Source organism: Peromyscus leucopus, chromosome 7 (genome assembly GCF_004664715.2).
Source record: "Peromyscus leucopus breed LL Stock chromosome 7, UCI_PerLeu_2.1, whole genome shotgun sequence".
Taxonomy (NCBI): domain Eukaryota; kingdom Metazoa; phylum Chordata; class Mammalia; order Rodentia; family Cricetidae; genus Peromyscus; species Peromyscus leucopus.
In genome coordinates, this window is record NC_051069.1 from 54,678,335 (window position 1) to 54,701,088 (window position 22,754).

Sequence of the window (22,754 nt, forward strand, 5' to 3'; positions counted from 1 at the left end):
CACCACCTGACCCAGGCACGCTCTTACGTGTCTAAGAGAAGGCAGTGGTGGGGAGGAATCAAATGATATCTTTTAATAATACTAAGCTTGGAAAAAGGAAGTTAAGAATCTAATGTTTCTAAGAAAATCCACATTATGGAATTTACCAAGTTGCTCTGAACAGGAGACCAGTGGAATGATTTGGGTAGCTGACTGGTTAATAATTTAATGATATAAAATTATGAACTGGCTTTAATTAAGACCCCTGGGTTCCACCCTTAACTGCTGTGGTCTGTAGTCAGCTTTCCTGGTGTGTGTGTGTGTGTGTGTGTGTGTGTGTGTGTGTGTGTGTGTAGGGGTGGCTTCATAGGTCCCTGATCATTTCTGGATTTTAAAAGAAGACTTTTGCTATTGGAATGGTCTTTTCAGGGCACACTTCTCTCAGTTTTGCTGGAAACAGTTACATCAAGTACCGGCTTTCTGAAAATAGCAAAGAGGAAGACTTCAAGCTAGCTCTGCGCCTGAGAACCCTGCAAAGCAACGGGATCATAATGTACACTCGAGCCAACCCCTGCATGATTCTGAAGGTTAGTAAAATGGGCTGCATTCTTCCTTCCACAGCTCTGCTTCTGTAGTTATCTCTCATTGTTGCTGAGACAGTCTTATATTGAAGCCCAGGACAACTTCAAACTCAAAACAATCCTCCTGCCTCAGCCTCTTGGTGCTGTGATTATGGGCATGAGCCACCATGCCCCATCCACAATCGTTTCTTATATGGCTACATTGACTATTAAATTGGGAGATACTGAAATTATTGTCTTGTCTGTTTAGAAGACCAGAACAGACTTCAGGACAAAAGAAAGAGCAACAGGGTTGGAAAGTGTGCTGGCATCCTATTTCTTTCTAGTAGCTGTATTTTCAAACTGGCTGGTGGAGACATCTCCCTATAGAAAGGGCTTGAATACGCACGCTCCTCCCTTATATTCCAATCACTCCATAGTTCATTAGGACAGATCTCTCTATTAATCCCATGGCAAAGCTAATCCTTTAACAGGCTGACTGTCCATGTTCACCACATGTTCTTCACACTCGGGCTAGCTACACTGTTACTCAGGGAGGAACTAGGAGATCGTGGGCACAAATATTCCACATATCCTATTATAACCCAAGTCACCCAATTTTTAAATCATTTCCTGACCTCAGAAGTTTGCCTAAAGCAGACAAATTTCATTTAAAATAAATCTGGCATTTGTATGCAACTTGGGATTTCAAGTGCCTTCATGATTACACTAAGAATACTAACAAATGTATCTGTATCTTTCTAATTTTAAATTTAATATAAGTCTGCTATGGACATATTATCCCCACTTACCTGATCAAGAAGAACAATCCAGAGAGTTTTATGTATTCACCCAAGGTAGCTCAGTTACTGAGCATCGAGGCCTGACTCCACAGTGCGGTATCTCCCACCCTCTGCTCTTTGCCTCAAAGCTCTCCTCAGCTCTTCTTGACATTCCCGCTCAAAGGATCACAGATTACATGCTGCACATCTTTAGACCAGACCTAGCTTTTGGGTCTGGGGGATAAGAGAAGACCAGATCCAGTGTGTAGGCATGAGAGTGTGGGAGAAATATGCTTCCCCTGATCTGTGCTTGGGGGTTATATTTCAGTCACTCTATTATTGCTCGGTCTCTTAGAAGTCTTCAGAGCTTGCCCAGTGGAAGCTGACCATCAAACAAGAACAGCTAGACATGTAATGGGAAGGAACCTGTCAGAGCTGCCAGGACCTGGTGTCTCTGGCCTTCCCTCACCTCTCTTAAGCTCTAATGGATTACTGTAATGCCAATATTTGCTGTTAGATAATCTCTGTACAGCACTAAACTTGAGAGGGAACAGAATATCAAATAAGGATGACTTGATCCTAAACTGAGTCTTGCCATTTGTCCGTCCCTGGCAAGTATGTTATGGGTGCACCTCTCTGGGGACAGAAAAGAAAAGTAAACCCCTGAGGGAGCACTCACCATGCGTGTGTATGATAGATACCTCACGAGACAAATGTGTTTCTGAAGTTGGATAATTGAATTCCTAAAAATGAATTCCAATAATCTAAGGCCAATTGCTGTCTGAAGAGACTCTCTGTGAGTGAATGCCATGGGGTTGTGGACTGTCATCTCTCTCTCTCTCTCTCTCTCTCTCTCTCTCTCTCTCTCTCTCTCTCTCTCTCTCTCTCTCTCTCACATGCTGAATTTGCCAACAGCAGGAGGCAACCGTATTGAACTGGGGCAGATAGTCATCCATGTTGCCAGGAGTATCTTTGTAGGGGACTTGCTGAACACAGAGCCTCATGGGAGATTTAATGTCATTGGCTTTAGGTACAATGTGCACCCTGTGCTTTGCTTCAGCCACAAAAATGAAATGCTGGCCTAAACTGCACCTCCTTGTTGCCCGTGTTTCTCGAGCAGAGTGTGTTCTGTAGAAATGTATTTAAGACAACAGGGGCCAGAGAGCATCCCCTGGCACGTGGTAAAGAGTTGCATGGTGGTCAGGAAATACAAAAAACTTGGTGGACAGAAGTGTCACTGTATCCTGGCCTCAGTGAAAAGCACTTGTCTTTCTGTCTCCCATTACTATTCTGACTTCTAAAAGAGATTTGAGACTTACCATAAACACACAAATGCAATAAAAATCGAAGCACCATTGACATGAAAAGAAAAGGTTACAATGCAATCAATGACGTGAAAAAAAAAGTAAAATATCATGATTGAAAAAAATCATAGAAAATACATTAGTTGAGCACAAACCCACTTCTGAGCTTCCTGGAAACCAAAGCCACAGAGTAAGAAGGGTCTGTGTCCCCCTCATGCCTGTTAAAGTAAAGTGTCAGATTTCCAGAGCAGACATGAGGACGAATCAGAGCAGCTCTTTGTGCTGGCATCAGACCTTCTGGCACCAACTGGAAAGCAGACGGAAACTCGGGTGGCTGATGTAGAAATGTTCTTAAATATAAAAAATATTTAGGAATGTAATCTGTCAATAAGTCCTTTAATCAAATTAGTCTCAGACTTGGCTTGATACCCCCCAAACTGAAAGAAAGACAGAGTACTTTTGTAGGTGATGTGGGCGGGTCTTTCCATCATGGACTGCAGAAACTTGTAGAGTGTTTTCACATATGTGTCTTTCTGATTCTTACCCACTCCCTAAAGACGGTGCCCATGTCTGCCTGTGAGAAGACTGAGACTTGGAAGCATTTTTTGACTTAACAAGTAATAACTACTCCACAGTGAGTGTGACAGGTGAAGAGGTTAGAAGCACGTCAGGAGTTAAGAAGAGGAGCATCCGCCCATTTATTTATTCCTTCATGCAATTATTTTTTTCTTAAAATATGGGCATGTCTGATGCCCATTAAGTGGCTTTGAAAATACATGATTGAAGGATATCCTTTCCAGAGATTACTTAATGACCCTTGTGATGATTGATCTTAATTGAGACCTTGATTAGATTTAGATATACTTAGGAGATGGGTGAGGAACACATCTAGATATGGCTGTGAGAGGCTTCCAGAGATAATTAACTGAGAAAGAAGGACTTACCTTAAATGTGGGTGACCCCTTTCCAACTCCACATTTCTTCTGCTTCTTGGCCACCAAGATGGGAGTTGTCCTGTTCCCCTGTCACACCTGCCTGGATAGGATGGACTGGGGCCCATCAAAGTGCAAACTGAAGACTAAATCCTCCCCTGTGCTGTTTCTATAAAATATTTTGGTCACATCAATGATAAAGCTAGCTAACACAGCCCTCTGACAAACAGTCCCATGCTACAAGACTCATAATTTAATAATTTCTACTCAAAATCCTTTACTACGAAAATTACTTTTATGGATCTGATCTCTTGTCTCTTAATGCCCTAGTCATTGAAATTGATCAAAGCACACCATTGATTTCACACAACTCTGAAGATGTAGATGTTTTATGACATAAGGGCATCTACCTTTCTCTGAATTATGAATATCACTGAAAAAAATCACCCACCTGCCCAAGCAATAAGCCATTTCAGTAGCATGACTACAGATCTTTGCAGCTCAGACACACTTCAGTCTCCACTGCAACGTCTCACTGGTGCTCTGATTTGAGGAAGCTTGTCTTTTGCAAAGAAAAATACTTTAAAACTTGGCAGACAGAGAAAATTAACTACTATTAGAGTATAGTTTTCCCATGTGAAGATGACTCAGATACTTCAAAGAGAAGGAAGTATTCTATCTCTCTGGCATAACATACCTACTGTTATTAACTTTTCACAGGGTAGCTTTGGGCACCAGTATTCTAGAGTGTCATAGCAACAAACCAGAAGGTTCAAAATGCCTAGAATCATAAAGATGCAGGTGATGTCTCTTCGGAAAAAAGTGAAACTGTAGGCACCTAGCTTCTTTCGCTTGACGATGCTGCTGCTGTTATGTTATAAAAAGGGCAGGGTTACTTAGCTGTGTTCAGTATTCACAGGCGATAGTTTTAGTTCCTTAGCTGCAAAAATTTTATGTGTGTGGATGTATCAGACTCATGTCAGTTTTTTCTGGTTATTACACACAGGCAATTGGTAGTGATGGGGGAAGGGAATGAACCAAGTAATATGTTAATTGAACACTTAAGTGAACTACACCTTCACCACCAATTTTTCCATGACAGACTGGGGACAGTGTTCTGTAGCCATGGGGCAAAAAGCAGCAGATGGGCTGCTGCAGAAGAAGGTGTCTCCAAAGCTGTGTTCTATCACTTTATTACCTACACTCAAATACAGATGTGAATGTTATCTGTGCATTGTCACTTAAGAAAGTTTGCTGTGACTTACAATAGCCATTCGGCCTATTTTGCTAAACAACAACAAAAACCAGCAATTGCATATGTTTATGAGTGAAAGCTCTCTGGAAATAAATGTTTGTTTTCAGCCCTTTCACATCCAAACACATATACTACAGAGCAGTGTGTGTGTGTGTGTGTGTGTGTGTGTGTGTGTGTGTGTGTGTGTGTTTATGCTGGTGAGTGCACACACACTTCATGTGTGATGTGGCCAGCCATTGTGCAGCAGACACCATGACACATCTCTCTGTTCTCTAATTCCAAACCCACTGAGGTAGAGCCATGCTTTCTAGAGAGCGGGGTGGTACAGGCAGACCTGGAGTTAAGTTCTGCATCCTCTGAGTCCCTGGCTCTGCCCTGCTCTCCGGGCTCCCAGTGTTTTGGGGGCATGCATCTATGACCCTGACTTGCAGGTGAGAAAAAATCCATGGAGTCACAACGCAGACATGAGAGTCACTAGGTTGTTTGGCTGTGGGCCTTTCTGAAACAGGATGTTTGTGAGTGTGCTACAGAAACAACTATGTTTGTGAGGGTGAGTGTGCTGCAGAAGCCACTATGTTTGTGAGGGTGAGTGTGCTACAGAAACCACTATGTTTGTGAGGGTGAGTGTGCTGCAGAAGCCACTATGTTTGTGAGGGTGAGTGTGCTACAGAAACCACTATGTTGTGGGGTGAGTGTGCTGCAGAAGCACTATGTTTGTGAGGGTGAGTGTGCTACAGAAACCACTATGTTTGTGAGGGTGAGTGTGCTGCAGAAGCCACTATGTTTGTGAGGGTGAGTATGCTACAGAAACCACTATGTTTGTGAGGGTGAGTGTGCTGCAGAAACCACTACGTTAGTGAGTGTGAGTGTGCTGCAGAAGCCACTGGTTCTTTCACAAGTAAAACACACCATGCAAAGACCAGCTTGGCTCATTTCTAAAAATTCATTTAACATTTTATTTCTTTAGCTGCTGGCGACATGGAAGGTGTGTCCATGTTGGTCTTTTATTTCCACTTTTCCTTTCTACTTTTTCTCTTGACGAGAGTCTATGCTGTATACAGAAATGCAGGTGTCAGCATCTCAAGACAGACAGACCACCTCCATCCCATTCACATTGGGACACTGGACTCCACAGAATCATTTTCTAGATCTAGAGGCTTTTGTCTCTCAGTGCCCAGCTGTGAGTCCCTTAGTGGCCAAATTTAAGCTTGGCCACATGGGGGCCTAGCTCTCAATTCCTTAATCCTGATGCCACATAGGATTTCTAAGAAACACAGTCCACAGTGGAGCAGCAAGGGTCAAAGGCCATCTCAACAGCAGCACAGTCTGGGTCTACATGGATGTTGAAGAGCCCTGCTGTCTGCCAGCTAGGATCCTTCGATGATACAGCCTTCTCACCTATAGGCAATGCTCTTTGGTGTTAGCCTCCAGGGGATGTGGTGAACACCATGTCTAAAGCAGGCATGTCTCCCCTGTAGTACCCTGACAAGGGATTGGAACACCCCCAAAGTGCAAACAGTTGACCAGAAGGTCTTGTTGTTAAATATGTATAAGCACTAAGCCAGGACTCCAAACCAGTGCACCCTAATATAATTTGAATGCAGCTCAACACAAAATTATAAACTCATTTAAATGTTATTAGATTATCTGTGATTTTCACTTTATAACTTAATTGTGTAGTTTTTAAAAGCATGAACTTCGTGCTTTTATAGATGACAAAACTATGTCCCAGTGTCACTCAGAATAAATGTTTGTATTATTTTGCAAACCATATGGTGGGCTGAGTTAGACACCCATGAATTTAATATGTGGCCCCAAATAATCCTTCTCCACACAGCGTGGTCCAGGGAAGACAAAAGGTTGGACAGCTCTGCTGTATGCAGTAGCCAAGCCTGGACAGTCTGGGAGCGCCTCTTGTCTATATGGTGAACAGCACAGGAAAAGATGGGCTTAAGAATTACATCAGTTTTATTATAGAGAGTTTAAAAATCCAAAGTCCACACAAAGCTGGCCACAAGGAAGCCTTTGCTTCTATCTGTCCTCTTCTCTCCCCCACATCATACTCTTGCAAATTTATCTGGGGAGTATGTCTGTACCAATTAAACATGTGATGTTCCCCCACTGGATTAGTGAGCCCCAGAAGGTCTGGGTAGATTGCTTAGTTTATTGCCTATGACATGATGAGTGTGCAGTGAATATTGGTGAGTTGATGGAAATCATTCCTGTGATAGAGAGTGGTGCAGAAACAAAAAGTTATCCCAGTAGGTCTTAAAGGGGGGACGATCCGTTGTTAAAAACTTTCTTAAATACCACTGTGAGCTTCCTGGCTGTCCCTATGATGGGTAGCCAGAAGATCTGAGAAGTGTTAGGCCTGTGTTTTCCTGGTAGACAGCTGAGGGCTTAGTTCACACAGATGCAAACTCAGGCCTGGATGGAACATCTGCCCTGTTGGGATCGCAGCATTTGGGAGCTAGACTCAAGGGGGCTCTGCATTTCTTCCCACACAGATTGTGGAAGGCAAGCTGTGGTTCCAGCTGGACTGTGGCAATGGCCCTGGGATCCTAGGCATCTCCAGCCGCGCTGTCAACGATGGGAGCTGGCACTCAGTCTTCCTGGAGCTCAATCGCAATTTCACCAGCCTGGCCCTGGACGACAGCTATGTGGAGCGGCGCAGGGCACCCCTGTACTTCCAGACACTAAGCACCGACAGTGCCATCTTCTTTGGTGCCCTGGTACAGGCGGATAACATCCGCAGTCTGACGGACACGCGAGTCACACAGGTCCTCGGTGGCTTCCAGGGTTGCCTGGACTCCGTGGTGCTTAATCACAACGAGCTGCCCCTCCAAAACAAGCGCAGCAGCTTCGCCGAGGTCGTGGGTCTGACAGAGTTGAAGCTGGGCTGTGTGCTCTACCCGGATGCATGCCAACGCAGCCCCTGTCTGCACGGGGGCAGCTGCAGCGGCCTACCCTCTGGCGGTGAGTGAACCTGTGTGCAGGCTCTTAGAGGAGGGGAGGGCATGCACCTGTTGGGAGGCTCACCCTCACAACCAGCACCTCCCACCTTCCCCAGGATCCTCCTGGAGAGGATGCTCATCTGCTTCTGACTCCTCTGTGCTGCAGAAGCAGTAGCAGAGTATGCAGGTTAGGCAGTAACTGGATGCCACCACCTCTTCCCTGCACAGCCCACACCCCTGGAGACTTCAGCTCCCTATAAGGTGTGAGTGACTTCAGAAGCCACCTGCTGTCACTGCAGAAGGCTGCCTGGTGTCACTGCACTGACTGAGCTGCTAATCAGGCTTGGATATAACTTTACCAGCAACTAAAGTGGGCAGAGGAATGTGAACTTGCCTTGCTGGGATGAGAATCAAGAGTTAACGGTTATGGAGCATGCTTTTGAGATGTGTCTTGAAAACAGCTGTATTCTGAACTCTACAAAGACACAAGGAGTCAAAGCAAAGGAGAGGGAGCTGGAGGATACCCCAGTCAGTCAGTGCTTGACTTGCAACTGTGAAAATCTGAGTTGTATCTCTAGGAGCCATGTATCAAAAGCTAGCCACAGTGATGTGCACCTAAAACCCCAGCACTGGGAAGGTGGAGACAGGTGAGCCCTGGGGCTCAATAGCCAGCCAGTCTAGCCTACATGGTGGGTTCCAGGCTGGAGAAGACCCTGTCTCCAAAACAGAAAAGGTGGGAAGTGTCTAAAAAAAAATAACTCCTAGGGATGTCCTCTATACCCTCCTAATCACACATGAACGTGCACACACACACACACACACAGAGAGAGAGAGAGAGAGAGAGAGAGAGAGAGAGAGAGAGAGAGAGAGAGATGAAAATATACAGAGAATCTCAGGAGGGGAGCCAGTCAGGGGTAAGCAGAATGGTCTTTTCTAGTCACATCTTCCCCAGGTATATCCTCAAGGGGAAAGGAGAAAGAGCAGGAAAGAGATGGGAGGTAAAGGGAGGAAATGAAGGAGGAAAGAGGGGTCACAGAGCCACAGAGCATCTCTATAGTTGTTGAAGGCCCAGGAGCCTGAGATCTAAGAATCCGCTGCTCCACATAGGTGCAGGATCTTTGTGGTGGTCCACAAGGTCAGACTTCCTCCTGGCTGGGCCTTGCCACCTCTCAGCAGCCCAGCTGGTCCCCTCCAGCCCTTTGCAGAGCTACTCAGCAGCCATCTGAGTAGCAGATTTAAACATTCTTCACAATCATTTGAGACTGCTCGGCATTGGCATCTATGTTTCGTGCAGACTGGCTCTGAATTTAGAGTCCATTTTATTATTAGAATGTTCTAAACTGTCCATGGAACGATGTGGTGCAGGAACACAGACAGCAAAGCTGTTCAGACTCAGACATGTCACTGTCACAACGAGGGCCCCGTGCCCTGGGGGGACTTTCTACAGTCTCAATTTAAGAAATCTATTTGCTGTTTTTACTGTCTCAGCAGTCTATGTAAATAGAGGGTGGTTATGGCTCCATAATTCCCGAATGATGGGCAGTACCTCTCCACTAGCTGCTCTGTAAACCAGCCCCTTATGACAAATCATGGCCAGTTTTTCATGAGGCAAAAAAAAAAAAAAAAACCCTACCAGTGTGAGCCACTGACAATTTATGAAAGGGCCATATAATTAAATTGGGTTGAAATGGAACACCACGCCATGTCAAATCCTGGGTACGCAGCCACAAATTGTAATATACTTGAACCATGTCAGGACATTGTTTTTCCTGGCAAATCCATGGTCTTCCATAGAGGGTTATCTTTAAAATAATAATAGTCACTGAACAAAGGGGAATTTGGCTCAGTAGGGTACATTTTTAACTGCCACAAAATCCTTTAGCTAAGTACTCAGAGCAGGTATGTTATATAACTAAATGGCTCTTGGGCTCCACTGAGAAACACCAGTTTTTTTTTCTGTTTTGTTCTGTTTTGTTTCATTGAAACAGGGTATCATATATCCTAGGACAGCTTCAAATTTAATGTGCAACCAAGGATGGTCTTAGATTTTTGACCTTCCTGCCTCTGCCTTGCAAGCACTAGGATTCCAGGCATGCATCATCACCACACTCAGTGTCCAAGGCACTGGGGAGCAAACCAGGGTCTCGTGCGTTCCGCCAGCTGAACTGCTTACCAACTCTTTCCTTGCCCGCCCTAAAGGTCAGACTTGCTGTATATGATGCAAACCATCTCTCTTTGCTCCCCCATGTTCTACTTCTTCTATGCTAGGGCCTTCTTCTTAAGTCTGGGCTCCTCAGCTCCTCTTCCTTCCAAGACGATGTAGTCTCTTGTCATCTCCAGTCTTCTCGTTGCACATAAGAGCATATGCTTTTCTAAAATGATCATGCGTCTTCTCTCACATCCATCAACATCACTGCCCTGCCTCAATCCCGCTACTCTGCTGGTGTGAGGAGGCCCCCACAGGGACAGTCATCCCACAAGCCACTCCAAGCCTGGTTGAGAGAACCTGGTTCTGGAAGCATGGCTCCAAGTGGAGCCACCAAATAAGAATGTCAGAGGTCCTCTTCCAGTATGTAAGGAGGGGCCTGCTGGCCTCCTGGCTGTAAAGATGAGGCCTTGGCCTCAAAGAAAGGCTCTATTTTCTTCCCTCCATTTTCTATTAGTATCACAGGCATTTTTAAAAGATTATTTTTGTTGTTTTATTTTGTGCGTATGGGTGATTTGGCTACCTGGATGTCTTGCACCATGTGAGTCCTGGTGTCTATGGAGGCCAGGAGAGGGCATCAGGACCCCCTGGAACCAGCGTTGCAGGCAGGTGTTAGCTGCCATGTGGACAGTGGGAATAGAACTTGGGTTCTATTAACCACTGGGCCATCTCTTCTGCACCTATCATGGACATTTTGGTCATGTCCTTATTTTTCCTACCTGAAAAATCCCTTTTGCCAAATTAGGAGGGTGGGTTACTATTGGTGAAATTACTAAGGCCACTCCACGTAGTTAAAAGGGAGGTTTATTTTGTGGGGTAACTTACAAGTGAAGGGATAGGTAACAGGGTCTGGGAAAGGTGTGGCGCAGTCCAGCGGTGTTCTCTGGAGAACTCTGCTCAGTCTAGCTCCAGCGTCCAGAGTCCAGGAACCAAGAGAGCCAGCACATCCAGATCTCAGGTCTTCAGGGTCCTCTCTTGACCCCACCTTGTAGGCGTGACAGTTACTGAAGCCGCAATGGGGGTTGAAACTTCCAGATCAAAGCTGGAATGACTACCCACTACAGGTTACAAGAAAGGAATGAGCCAAAAGTAAGGCCTCTATTTCCTATTTATGGAATCATTAAGTTAATCATAAAGTCACTTACAAGAAATGCCTTCTTTAAAGCACAGTGAAATGAAGTATAGCCACACCCTCATGAACTCCTTCTGGCTGCCAGAGAGGTCTAACCACACAGCCATGGTCTTGGGCTCCCAGATCAAAAGCTAGGATGCATGCAGTGTTCCAAGAGGACATTTGAATTTAGGAAGTAGACTGAGATCCTTAGAGGTAAGCCCTGCACATGACAATCTGATGGCAGAGTTCACTGGAACACCAACCTGGGTTTTTTTTTGTTTGTTTGTTTTTGTTTTTGTTTTTTTAACTCTCTCCTGTGGATCACTATAAAATACCAGGACATGATTTACCATCGCCATCCCCTTGATCACAGAACAATACTGGAAGACTGGATCTCCTGGTAACAGGCTCCCTCTCAAACTGTGGCACATTGTTCCAGAACATTAATAATCTATAAAGTCAACCCACAGCAAGAAACATTTCTTTTCAGGATTCCTCCCAACTACTCCAAACCCAACCAAAGCCTTGGCACAGGGACCAAAGGGTTGCATCTACTAGCCTGGAATGGTATAGTCAGCAGCTCTGACCAGCCTTATAATCCTTCCTGCCCAAGAAGCAACCCTCAGCAACCCAGGGGAGTCAAAGCACATAGTGCGAGCTTGTGATGTGACTCTGTAAATCAACCACAGAAAGAAGGCTGCCCCTTGGTAATGTCTTAAAACTCTATATATACATATACATATGACCTGGAAACAGCAACCACCGTGGAGAAGAACTGGCTGACTGGCTGGAGCCTGTTCTGACCCTTACATTTTCAGACCCATTGGGTGGGGCACAGACCAGAGAGCACCCACATTCTGAATAAGATGTGCTCAATTCTCCATGCCTCATCATGCTCAACTCAAGACAATTAAGGGGAGACGCAGCAGAAGCTAAGCTGTGATTTAGTGAAGAAATGCACCAAGCCTGTGTCACCAGGCCAGAGGCAATCACTCAGACAGCTTTGCATGAAACTGGACGCCTAAATCCTGAAAGGAAATGTGGGTCAATTTTCAGTGGTCGGAGATACTGGTTTGAGTGTACACAGTACTGGAATATTGCTTACCTTGCAAATGCGTATACACTAAGACTTTTTCAATACTCTGGAAACATTCTTCCCTTCTACTGCCTGCTCCCATTTTACAGATTAAATAGACCAGCAAAGTTAAATAAGAAGTCTAGCATCACATACATAGGAAAGTGTGAGGCCAGAATTTTACTCCTTGCTCTACTCAAGTGTGTCCCAGGACAAGCTACACCATCACGGAGGATGCTAGAAAGATGCAAGTCAGATCCCACCTGAACCTGCTGATTCAGTCTGTACCTCAACAAGCCCCCTAGACAATGTTCTGATTTTACCTTTGGGTTCCCAGGTGCCCTGGAGTCTGGGGGATCTTCTAGCTCTTGTTTCCTACTGTGTTATAGATAGTGGTTCCCCAACTTTGAGACACATCAGATCACTCAAGAAACTTGGTAAAATGAAGTCTTGCTATTGAAGAGTCTCTTGATTATTCATTTAAAAGGAAATACATTTGCTTGTCTCTGTCCTTCATTACCCACATTAGAAGACCCCTCTGCTGGGTACCAAATTATACTTGCAAACTCTTGAATGTTTTGCTGAGAGAAATTCAAGGGCAGTGGGGAGGAGACACAAACCTTAAGTATCAGAATCTACAGGAATTCAGGCATCTCTGTTTTAACAAGGTGGGTTCTGCGCACATTCAAGTTTGAGAACCACTGACACTAGAGGATCCTGAGAGTTCTATATCTACAGGAATGTAGTCTGTGGGTGCCAGGAGATGTAAACAGACACAGGACATTGAAAGGAGTTGAAAGTCAGATGAATAGACCTGGAGTATCACTCTCTTGTCAGCAAAATCAGGTTACTCCGAGATCTTCAAAGACCAAAACAGGATTATCTGTCCTGCTCATGCTCAGCAACCTTGAATATTCTGCCTATCAAGTTGCATGATGGGCTCTTAGATGATTCAAAGAGATGGACACAGACGTGTCCTTGGCAATAAAGCCCCCTTTGCTACCTTGGACCCTGTTTTGTGAAGTGTTTAGTTCCCCTTCCTGTAGGAGTCAGGAAGTTCAATGTGTCAGACGTTGTCAAGTAGCTTCGGTGTGCTGAGCCATGTTAAGTCCTAAGTCCGCCGCTGTTGTGTAACCAGCAGGTGCCACATGAGTAGCCTGCTTCCCCTGCTGTCCCACATGGATTCCACTACTGGCTCACTGAGCAGAGGCACAAGAAGGGAGAGTCTGTCTGCTGTGTGCATATAGTAGAGATCACCCGAACGAATTCTGCAGCTTATGGAAAATGTTTTTCTTTTTTGTGTGACTTTCTCCTAAAAAAAAAAAAAAAAAAAGTTGGTCAATTTTTGGTGTTCTTTTGGACAGCATTAGTAACAATACATGCTAACAGCAAAGTTCAAAAGATCTGAGTCATGTGAAGACACAAAAGAATATTCCAGAAGATGAGATTCAACTATATTCCTCATGTTGTGGGCACATAAAGGCTGTCACATCCTCAAGGAAACTATTCAAGGTCTGGCTTAACACACGGTACCTGAAATGTGGGCCACCTGTCCTGGGAACAGCACAGTACTCTCCAGAAGTTTTCATTTCACGAGTTCCTAAAACATTGAATGCACATTGCTTGCAAAAAGAAAAAAAGTCAAATTTAGAATGATGAAGGTCAAAATCAGCAACTAGACCATCCCACCCGTGATTAGCAACTCAATCCCTCCGCCCCCCCCCTCTCTCTCTCTCTCACACACACACACACACACACATGCACAAACATCTCCCACATTTATTGAGATTTGCAGAGACTAGGGGTCTCAGTATTTAGCCTAAAATTCATATTGAAAACCTTTTCTGGCTTCAGCTAGTAGGAGAGAGACAGAGACAGAGAGAGACAGAGATGAGTCAGAGAGAAACACACAGAGAGAGTGGGTATGCTTGGGTGCGTGTACATGCTCATGAGTGTGCATGCAAGTGGAAGCCAGAGGCTACCTCCACTGCAGTTCCTGAGAACATGGGTGGCGCACCTGACTTCTCTCTGAAAGCAGGTCTCTCTGGCCTGAAATTCAATAACTTGGCTAGGTTAACCAGCCAGTGAGCCCCAGGGATCTGCCTATGTCTGCTTCCCTCTTGGGTGCTGGGATTATAAGATGCACCATCATGCTGGACTTTTTAGAGTGCTGCTGGGGCTTGGATCAAACTCAAGTCCTCACATTTGTGAGGCAAACCCCTGACTGACAAACGTGTCTCCTCTGCCTGCAGTTATTGGGTTTATAAGCAACAGGGGGATGAGAGCGACTTCAGAGTCTACAGTAATTACAGCACAACACCCAAGTACCTGGTGCCTGTGTCCTGCATCGACTTCTAGAATACAGAACCTTGTTCTCTCTGGCAGAGAATTCATGAATATGGTTGTTGAGAAAAAGCAAGGGGGTTCTTTGAAGTCAAGCATCTTGGACATGACCACATGCAGATGATGGGCAATAGCCCGGACTCAGTCTTGGACCCAGGTCCTCACCATATCCAAGTAGTTTCCCAAATCATGGTCATGCCGTAATTCAGCCAGCATGGCAGCAGATGAAACTCTAGGTCTCGGGTACTTTGCATGCGTCTGTCAATATTTCCACCTCAATGCTGTGGGCATTGTTTTCTTATCAAGACTGTGGACCCAAAGAGTGATGGTCATCTGCCCTGATGAATAGAGCAAGAGCAGAAGGTTGAGGCCATTACCTGGGTGAACTGGGTTGAAGAACAAGTAGGCAAGTGGATAAGACAGGAAGTGTCTTGATCATTTGCCTACACCACCCAAATCTGCTCTCTAATTGCTTGTTCCAATTCTATTTTTGCATTTAATAGGTTTGGAGATGTTCTTCTTTGAGTAAGGGGAGGAGAAGCACTTTAAGTTTGTCTGGGTACAGGTTTCAAAACCATCTGCATAGGCTATAAGTAGGAGTGTAAACAGGAACACAGATTTGGAGGCAAGGCTTAAAAATATACTTCCCATGTCGCCAAGATTTGAAGGAAAAGAAGCTGCAGCTTTTTTTTGTACACATATTTCAATACTAGTAAGGCCATTTCCTTCTTCCAAGCTGAGAAGTGTGCACAGTCCATCTGCTCACTGGCTTCCATAACCACGAGAGAACCGTCTTACCTAAGTGCCTGTTTTCTCCTTTGTAAAGTAGCCATGATAATTGCTACCAGTTAAATAATACAATTCATGCGATTGTTATAAGTTAAAAAAAAAGTTACAGAAAGCACTTAGAATTTTTCCTAGTCATTTGAAAAGCTGTTATTCTGATTAGTGGTTTTGTAACTTCTCTTCTACCTCCCCCAAAATTAATTCTTATTTAGACTTTGGGAAATTATACAGTGAATAATTTTTTCTTTTATATTCGTGACAGTGTTAGATACTTTTGTGATCATTTGATACTTTCTAGATATCTCTAGGAATTTGTGTATGTGTGTGTGTGTGCACGCATAGGAATGCATGTAGATGTATTAATATGTGTAGATATAGTTGTGCATGTTTAATTGTGTACATGTGTGCAACTGTATGTGAATGTATATATGTGTTGGTATGTGTATATGTAGGTATGCATATGTGTTGGTATGTTGCATGTGTATAGGTGTATGTGTATGTGTGTTAATGTGTAGGTATATGTGTGTCTTGGAGTGTATGTTTGCATATGTGTACATGCTTGTGTGTGTGTGTGTGTGTGTGTGTATGTTATAACAACATAGGGAATTCTTGGAAGAACAGAAACATGCGTGACCTTGTTCATCTAGTGATTATTTGGCTCCCAGAAGGAGTGTCTGTTCTTGTCTGTCTTACTATTTCTCTTTTGCCCTCAGGAGAACTATGTGAAATTATCACAAACTACTCCCTCTTACTCTTGGCAAGTTGTTAGTCTCACTCAATAATTTCTAGACTCTATACAGTATTATGGAAAATTCTTGGGAAGCCTGGATTTAAGTTCAGACTCAGTCACTTCCTAGTCCTATGTGTTAGAAAGGCCTCATGACCTCTCCAATGCCCCATGGGGACACTAGGGGACCATTCTAGGATTATTGGGCTGTTCTCTTTGAGGATCACTGTGATTCTCTGTTGAGTGTCTGGAAGTGATGTTTAAGTCACTGGATCACTTGGGATTATTATGGCAGATTTACTGATATAAAAATTGTTAAAAGGTTCTGCAGCAGAATAATGAGATAATAACATCATGGTAGTAACAGGTTAATTTTTATAATCAAGCCTTTCAAAGAGGGTGAATAATAGCTGGCATTATTTACTAAAAATCTCATTTGAGTATTTAAACCCATCATTTCCTCCCTCATTATGTATCATAAACTTCCTCCAAAAGTAAATATTTAAAAGCAGATTTGTTCCCAGAGCCCTCTTGTCTGGTGGGTCTGAGATCATAGTGCAGAGCTTGAACACTCTGCTTCTCATCCTGATGACAGAAATGCTCAGTGAGTTGTAGTTACAGTGATGTGTGGTATTAGAAACAGGCCAAGACCACACTGACCAGGCCTGAGTTGAAGTCCGTCCAGCTTTGTGAGCATCAGTAAGTGCTGGCTCCTCTAGGACTAGGTTTCCTGGGTTGTAAACATCTTTTCTGACCTAGAATCCCAGTGCTTTTCATAGTTTCTTTTCTACGAACGTGCTGGTAACACTCCCCGCTTTGTAGTGCTGGCTGGTGTCTGTGGTTATCCTGTTTCTAATGGATCTACCAGGGGTTGAACAACTGGCCTGCCAAACCCCCACCACTAAGAACCAGCACCGACACTCCTCCAACTACCACACAGCTGATCCGTCTTTAGAGGAAGGGGATCAGTCAAGCTGACTGCTACATCAAGTAGATGTTCTACAGAAGACCATGAGGGATTTCTGCAATCTGGAAGATAATGTGTTAGTACTCCAGAGAAGCAGAATCAACAGGAAGAACTCTACCATGCGCTCTCTCTCTCTCTCTCTCTCTCTCTCTCACACACACACACACACACACACACACACACACACACACATGCATATTCACACACATACACAGAAAGGGTAGGAAAGAGATTTAATCTTATGGCATTCTCTAATGTGATTTGGGACTAGCAAGTCTAGGGCAGGCTAGAGACTGGAAATCCATCTAAGAACTGCTTTTACAGCATTGAAATAATAATCCAGTAAGCCAGTTGGCTGGAAATGGGCAAAATCTCTTTGGTGTTGATTATGAGACAAGAATTCTTCCTGGGCCCACACACATTATGGAGAGTACTGACTGGTTGTTAAAGGTGATAAATCCGCAAATACCTAAACATCTAGACCAGTGTTTATGAGGCAGAGCACAGTAACCTAGCTAACCTGAAACACGAAGTACCTATCATAGAGATTAAAAAAAAAAAAAAAAAAAAAAAAAAAAACCCAGGAGAAACTATACAGGTAGAGAAACAACATTAATTATTATTAATATCCTTAGAGAGATAAGTTGCTATTACCATAATATACAAATCTGGGGCTAAGGTTGTACATTAGCCAAAAGAAAAGGCCTGGGGAGGGTGGTAATGGGGGGTGGTAATGGGGGGGGTAAGGGGGGTAGAGCTGGAGACTTCAGTGACATAAAAAAATGTTCTTGGAAGATGACAGTGTTGGTCAGTCTCAAAAACAATTCAAAATGAGAAACTGTCCCCAGAAGAGAAAATAAAGGAAATCACCAACAAAATGATGCAAAAAATTTACCAAAATTAAAGGATGAGAGTTTAAAGATTGCAAAGGCCATCCAAGCACTGGCTAGAACAAGCCAGTGTTAAATCACAGCATAGCTAAATGTCATGAAATTCCAAAAATATGACCTTCCAACATGTTGGAGACAAAAAAATAAAAATAATAATAATAAAAAATAGCAAACCTCTTCCAAGCTTCAGAGGCTTTGGATTTCCCAAAAACAGCAGGCAGAAGATTGCTTCAATCTCCTAATGTAATCTAACTTTCAACAAGTTCTAAGGCTTTTACTATACAACTTCTCATAAAATTTGCCTCCTACAACCCCTTCCCCTGGGAAGCAATTACAGAATCTGCAAATGAAAGAGAGACTGAACCAGGTGATCCAGAAATGGAGCTTCAGCACAGGTTTGCACAGGAGCTACATAGGTGAGCTGTTCAAGGAGGAGCCCCAGAAGCCTCACCGAGATCTCCTTATTGTGTGGAAGTACGAGAGCCACCGTGTGCGGCTCAAATGGGGAGACCCACTGGGCAAAAAGTCTGGAGGTCAATTTAAATAAGCATTCAGAAAAAAAGCAATCAAAATGCAGGCCCATCTTTGATTTTTTTTTTTTAAGACAAAGATGCATGAAAATAAAAGTCACAGGTCACCAAGGGGCTTAGCTACAAATAGAATATTACAGTTAATTACAATAATACAAATACTGTTTGTTTAATTAACATTAAAAGATAACAAAATATTGAGAGGAAGGCCATCAGAAAACTGTCCTTGTGCGGTATGATTGATATTTTGAAATAAAAGCTATGATGGAAAGCCAACAGAAAATGATTATGTTGGAAACAATCATGAAATATCTACATTCCACAGAAGAAAATATTAAAATACTAAAAGGGATGCCCGGATTGTATAAATACTGTGATTGACAAAGCAGAACTCATAGAACATCCCCCATTTACTAAGTGCCTGCCTAACTCTAGGTGCAACAACAATTTCTTTAAGAAAAACATATCCATGGAAATGTACCCTTCCACCCTGAGACACATGTAATAGTCTGAGGGTCTTTGTTCCTCTGGTAGTTAATGTTGTCTGTAGTGCAGACGTCAGTGCCTGTTTTTACATGGCAGGGTCATGAACAGAACATGAAAGAGATGCAATGATGATGCTCCGCACTGCGGAGGTGAAGGGCTAGGGCTTGAGTTTTGGTTGAGTTGACTTGGCCTCACTTGGAGCTCGGGCAGGAGGGAGCATAGCACCAACGGCCTCTCCCACCCTGAGCTGTCACTGTTTGCAGAAGGTGGTAGAGAAAGCATGGTCACCTCACGCACCACCCTGGTCTCTGCTCTTAGTGCCTCTGACAATATCGTTAGCGTTCTTTAAAATGTGCACGTTAGGGGAATTTTTTGTGTAGGGAATTTTTTTGTGGACTAACATGGAATCCAAACTGTGCCCTGGTATTTTTATGGCAAATGAGTTCCACATAGCCAGTGTGCTGATCAACTTTGGAATTTGGGCTGTGCTCAAGATAAGGAGTTGGGAATACTTGTCACAGATGAGTCCAAGGACTCTGTACATCACTGTGGCATCTCAGCTCATGAGGCCCTCTGTTTCCCCCAGGCTATCAGTGTTCCTGTCTCTCACAGTTCACTGGAATAAACTGTGAATCAGAGATCACAGCCTGCTTCCCCAACCCTTGCCGGAATGGAGGATCCTGCGAGCCCATAGGAAACACTTTCATCTGCAGCTGTAAAACTGGCCTCACAGGTGTCACGTAAGTGAGACTCTTCAAGGACCTCTCTCTACACTGTTTCTTGTCCTAAGAAAAAAACCCAGCATATAGTTCATTAGAATAAATGGCCATGCTGCTGTCTTTCCCATACAGTGCTCACAGGGTCTGGCTTAGTAGGAAAAGTGACTGCTGTACAAGAGTCCCTAGCACCCACATAAAAACCTGGGCATGGTGGCACAGACTTGTAATCCTAGGGCTGGGATTTCCTGGGTCTAGTTAGCCAATCAGCCTATTCAAACTAGTGTGCTTAAGGTTCAGTTAAGGTCTCACAAAAGATCAAAATGGAAAGTGGTGGAGGAAGACATCGACATCAACCTCTGGTCTCCAGAGGGCATGTGCACACCACCACCACACTGACAAGAAAATACAACACACACAGACACACACACACACACACACACACCACTAACTACATTTTTTAAGTACTTACAATGTCAGTAGGGACTCTAGGGTTATATCTGATCTGTATGTTTTACTTTATCTTTTTGTCTTTTCAAGCTTATTCAATCCCTATATATTCTATAATGTAGAAGACACTTCAAATGTGCTTAACACCACCTATACTTTCCAGTATAATTCTGAGACACACATAAAACTCGCTTCCCAGAACCGGCTGGACTCTACTGTATAGTGTTTAATGACTATTCTGAGAAATTAATCCTTACCTTTCCTTTGAAAACTTTTCCTCCAGGAAATGAGTGAAATTTAAGTGTTAACCAGATGGAAAGGGAATGCTTTAATTTCTGAGTAAAAGGCCACTTCCGGGCATCCTTGATCGTTTCAAAGTATATCTGTGCACTCTCAGCGAGTGATAGTCTAATTACAGATCAGCCTGGCATGTTCATTAGAGCAAGTCTCTAAGGAGTCTACCAAGAAATACTTAGCTGACGTTGAATCGCTGGATGTAATTTAAAGTAATAAAGTTGCATTTATTTTTAAATACTCTGATTCTAACTAATATCTGGCTGACCTGGCCCCAATCTGTTCAAATTGGGGATGTTTGAACTACATTTTAAAAGGTGGGTTACCAAAACTATGGGTGAATCAGACTTTTTCGATGAGCATATCAAAACAATCACTTAGGTGGAGAATCATGGAGGGCAGACGTTCTTTCACGAGCTTTCAGTGTTAAAGTAAGAAGGAGTCAGACTTAAAGGCTTGCCACACTGGACCAGAGAGAGAGGCCGGTGGCTAAGACAGCTCGCTGCTCTTCCAGAGGGCCTGAATTCAGTTCCCAGCACCCATGTTGGGTGGCTCACAACCACCTGTAATTCTAGCTCCAAGGGATCCAATGCCCTCTTCTAGCCTGTACAGACACCTGCACACACATGGTATTCAGACAGACACACACACACACACACAAATTCTAAAAGCCTGCTTTGTAGTTATACCGCTGTGGTGGTACAAGAGGTCTAGAACTGCTCCAATGCTCTTCCTTGTCCATTTCTCTCGCTTGGTGCAACCATCCATGTTTCCCTGCAGAAATACTGGTGTATTTGATTATGAGGCCCTATGTTGCACCCTTAGGGAAGGGGTGCAGAAGTGTTTTACATGATGTGAGAAATGCATACTATATGCTGTTTCTAAACTTGCACAGTTTTAAATTCTAAGGTGCACCTGACCAGAGTATTGGAGAGGGTATGTCTCTACACTGTCTGTTCTCCTCTTGATGCTCTTCTCTTGCCAGCTCGTCCCTGTCCAAATCCCATGAAGACCTGAGAGGGCACACCTTAATGCAAGGAAATGGGCAAGGGCTTGGTGGACACAGAAATGCCCAAATTCATCCTTACATGTATGTCCATGTGTACATACACAATGCACACACACAGATATGAACATGCACATATGAATATGAACATACATATACTTACACACGCACACACTGCCACGTGGAATTGTACCCTTTAGGGGTTTACTTCTGTTTTAAAGCTGGGCCTTTTGTCTGAACTCTGGTCTAGTGGTCCTGATGTTGGAAGGGTTTCTGTGTACTTTGTCTCTGAAGGTGCGAGGATGACGTGGACGAGTGTGAGCGAGAGGAGTGCGAGAATGGGGGCTCCTGCGTCAACCTGTTCGGCTCCTTCTTCTGCAACTGCACCCCAGGCTATGTGGGCCAGTACTGTGGCTTGCGTCCCGTGGTCGTGCCCAACATCCAAGCCGGCCACTCATACGTGGGCAAGGAAGAACTGATAGGCATTGCTGTGGTCCTCTTCGTCATCTTCACCCTAGTCGTGCTTTTCATCGTCTTTCGCAAGAAGGTCTTTCGAAAGAATTACTCACGGAACAACATCACGCTCGTGCAGGACCCAGCCACAGCCGCACTGCTGCACAAGAGCAATGGCATCCCATTCCGTAGCCTGCGTGCAGGGGACGGGCGCAATGTGTACCAGGAGGTGGGGCCCCCGCAGGTGCCAGTGCGCCCCATGGCCTACACACCCTGCTTCCAGAGCGACTCCAGGAGCAATATGGACAAGGGGCTGGATGCACTGGGTGGTGAGCCACAGGAGATGAGTACATTCCATCCAGAGTCTCCACGCATCCTGACTGCCCGTCGGGGTGTGGTGGTATGCAGCGTGGCCCCCAACCTCCCAGCTGTGTCTCCCTGCCGCTCAGACTGCGATTCCATCCGGAAGAATGGCTGGGACACGGGATCTGAAAGTAAGTGAGATGCAATAATGGGCGGGTTCGCTGGGAAGCCCCTGGGTCTCGGCAGCTCAAGCCGTGCTAACCTCTGAGAAGCGGGGAGAAAGAAAAGGCAGTCTCATGAAACAAGATGATGGAACAGAGGCAGTGGCTGGAGCCAGGTGGCTGTACTTCCCTCTCCCTTTGGCTTCCTGCAGCAAGATGCTAACCCCTGGGAAAAGACCTGGGGGTATAAGCCCTGGAGTGGGAAAGGGCTTGGTGTGCTGCTTAGCAGAGGTGGTGTGGCTGGGATTGCCAAGCATCAGGCAGAAGGTGGGGTTTAGGGTCCACAGTGATGAAGGTTTGTAAGCAGGTGAGTGACATGAGCTAGTTACAGTTTTAAAGACAGCTCTGCAGACCCGGCAAGGGACCGATAAAGACTTAGAAGGGAGGCTGAGAGGGTAAAGCATGTGACTGCTCCCTGCCC

General features: G+C 44.5%; 1 protein-coding gene across 3 annotated transcripts in view; it reads left to right on the forward strand.

Moving 5' to 3' along the window:
* Positions 1-22,754, forward strand: part of Fat3 (FAT atypical cadherin 3) — a 602,516-nt gene that overhangs the window by 567,595 nt on the left and 12,167 nt on the right. For all 3 annotated transcript variants that reach the window (XR_005091996.1, XM_037207739.1, XM_037207740.1), the window contains exons 21-24: positions 409-566; positions 7,320-7,788; positions 19,477-19,630; positions 21,651-22,303. Coding sequence is in view for 2 of the 3 variants with exons in the window: in XM_037207739.1 (XP_037063634.1) it covers positions 409-566; positions 7,320-7,788; positions 19,477-19,630; positions 21,651-22,303 (1,434 nt within the window). In the remaining variant the exon portion in view is untranslated. The remainder of the gene's footprint in view (positions 1-408; positions 567-7,319; positions 7,789-19,476; positions 19,631-21,650; positions 22,304-22,754) is intronic.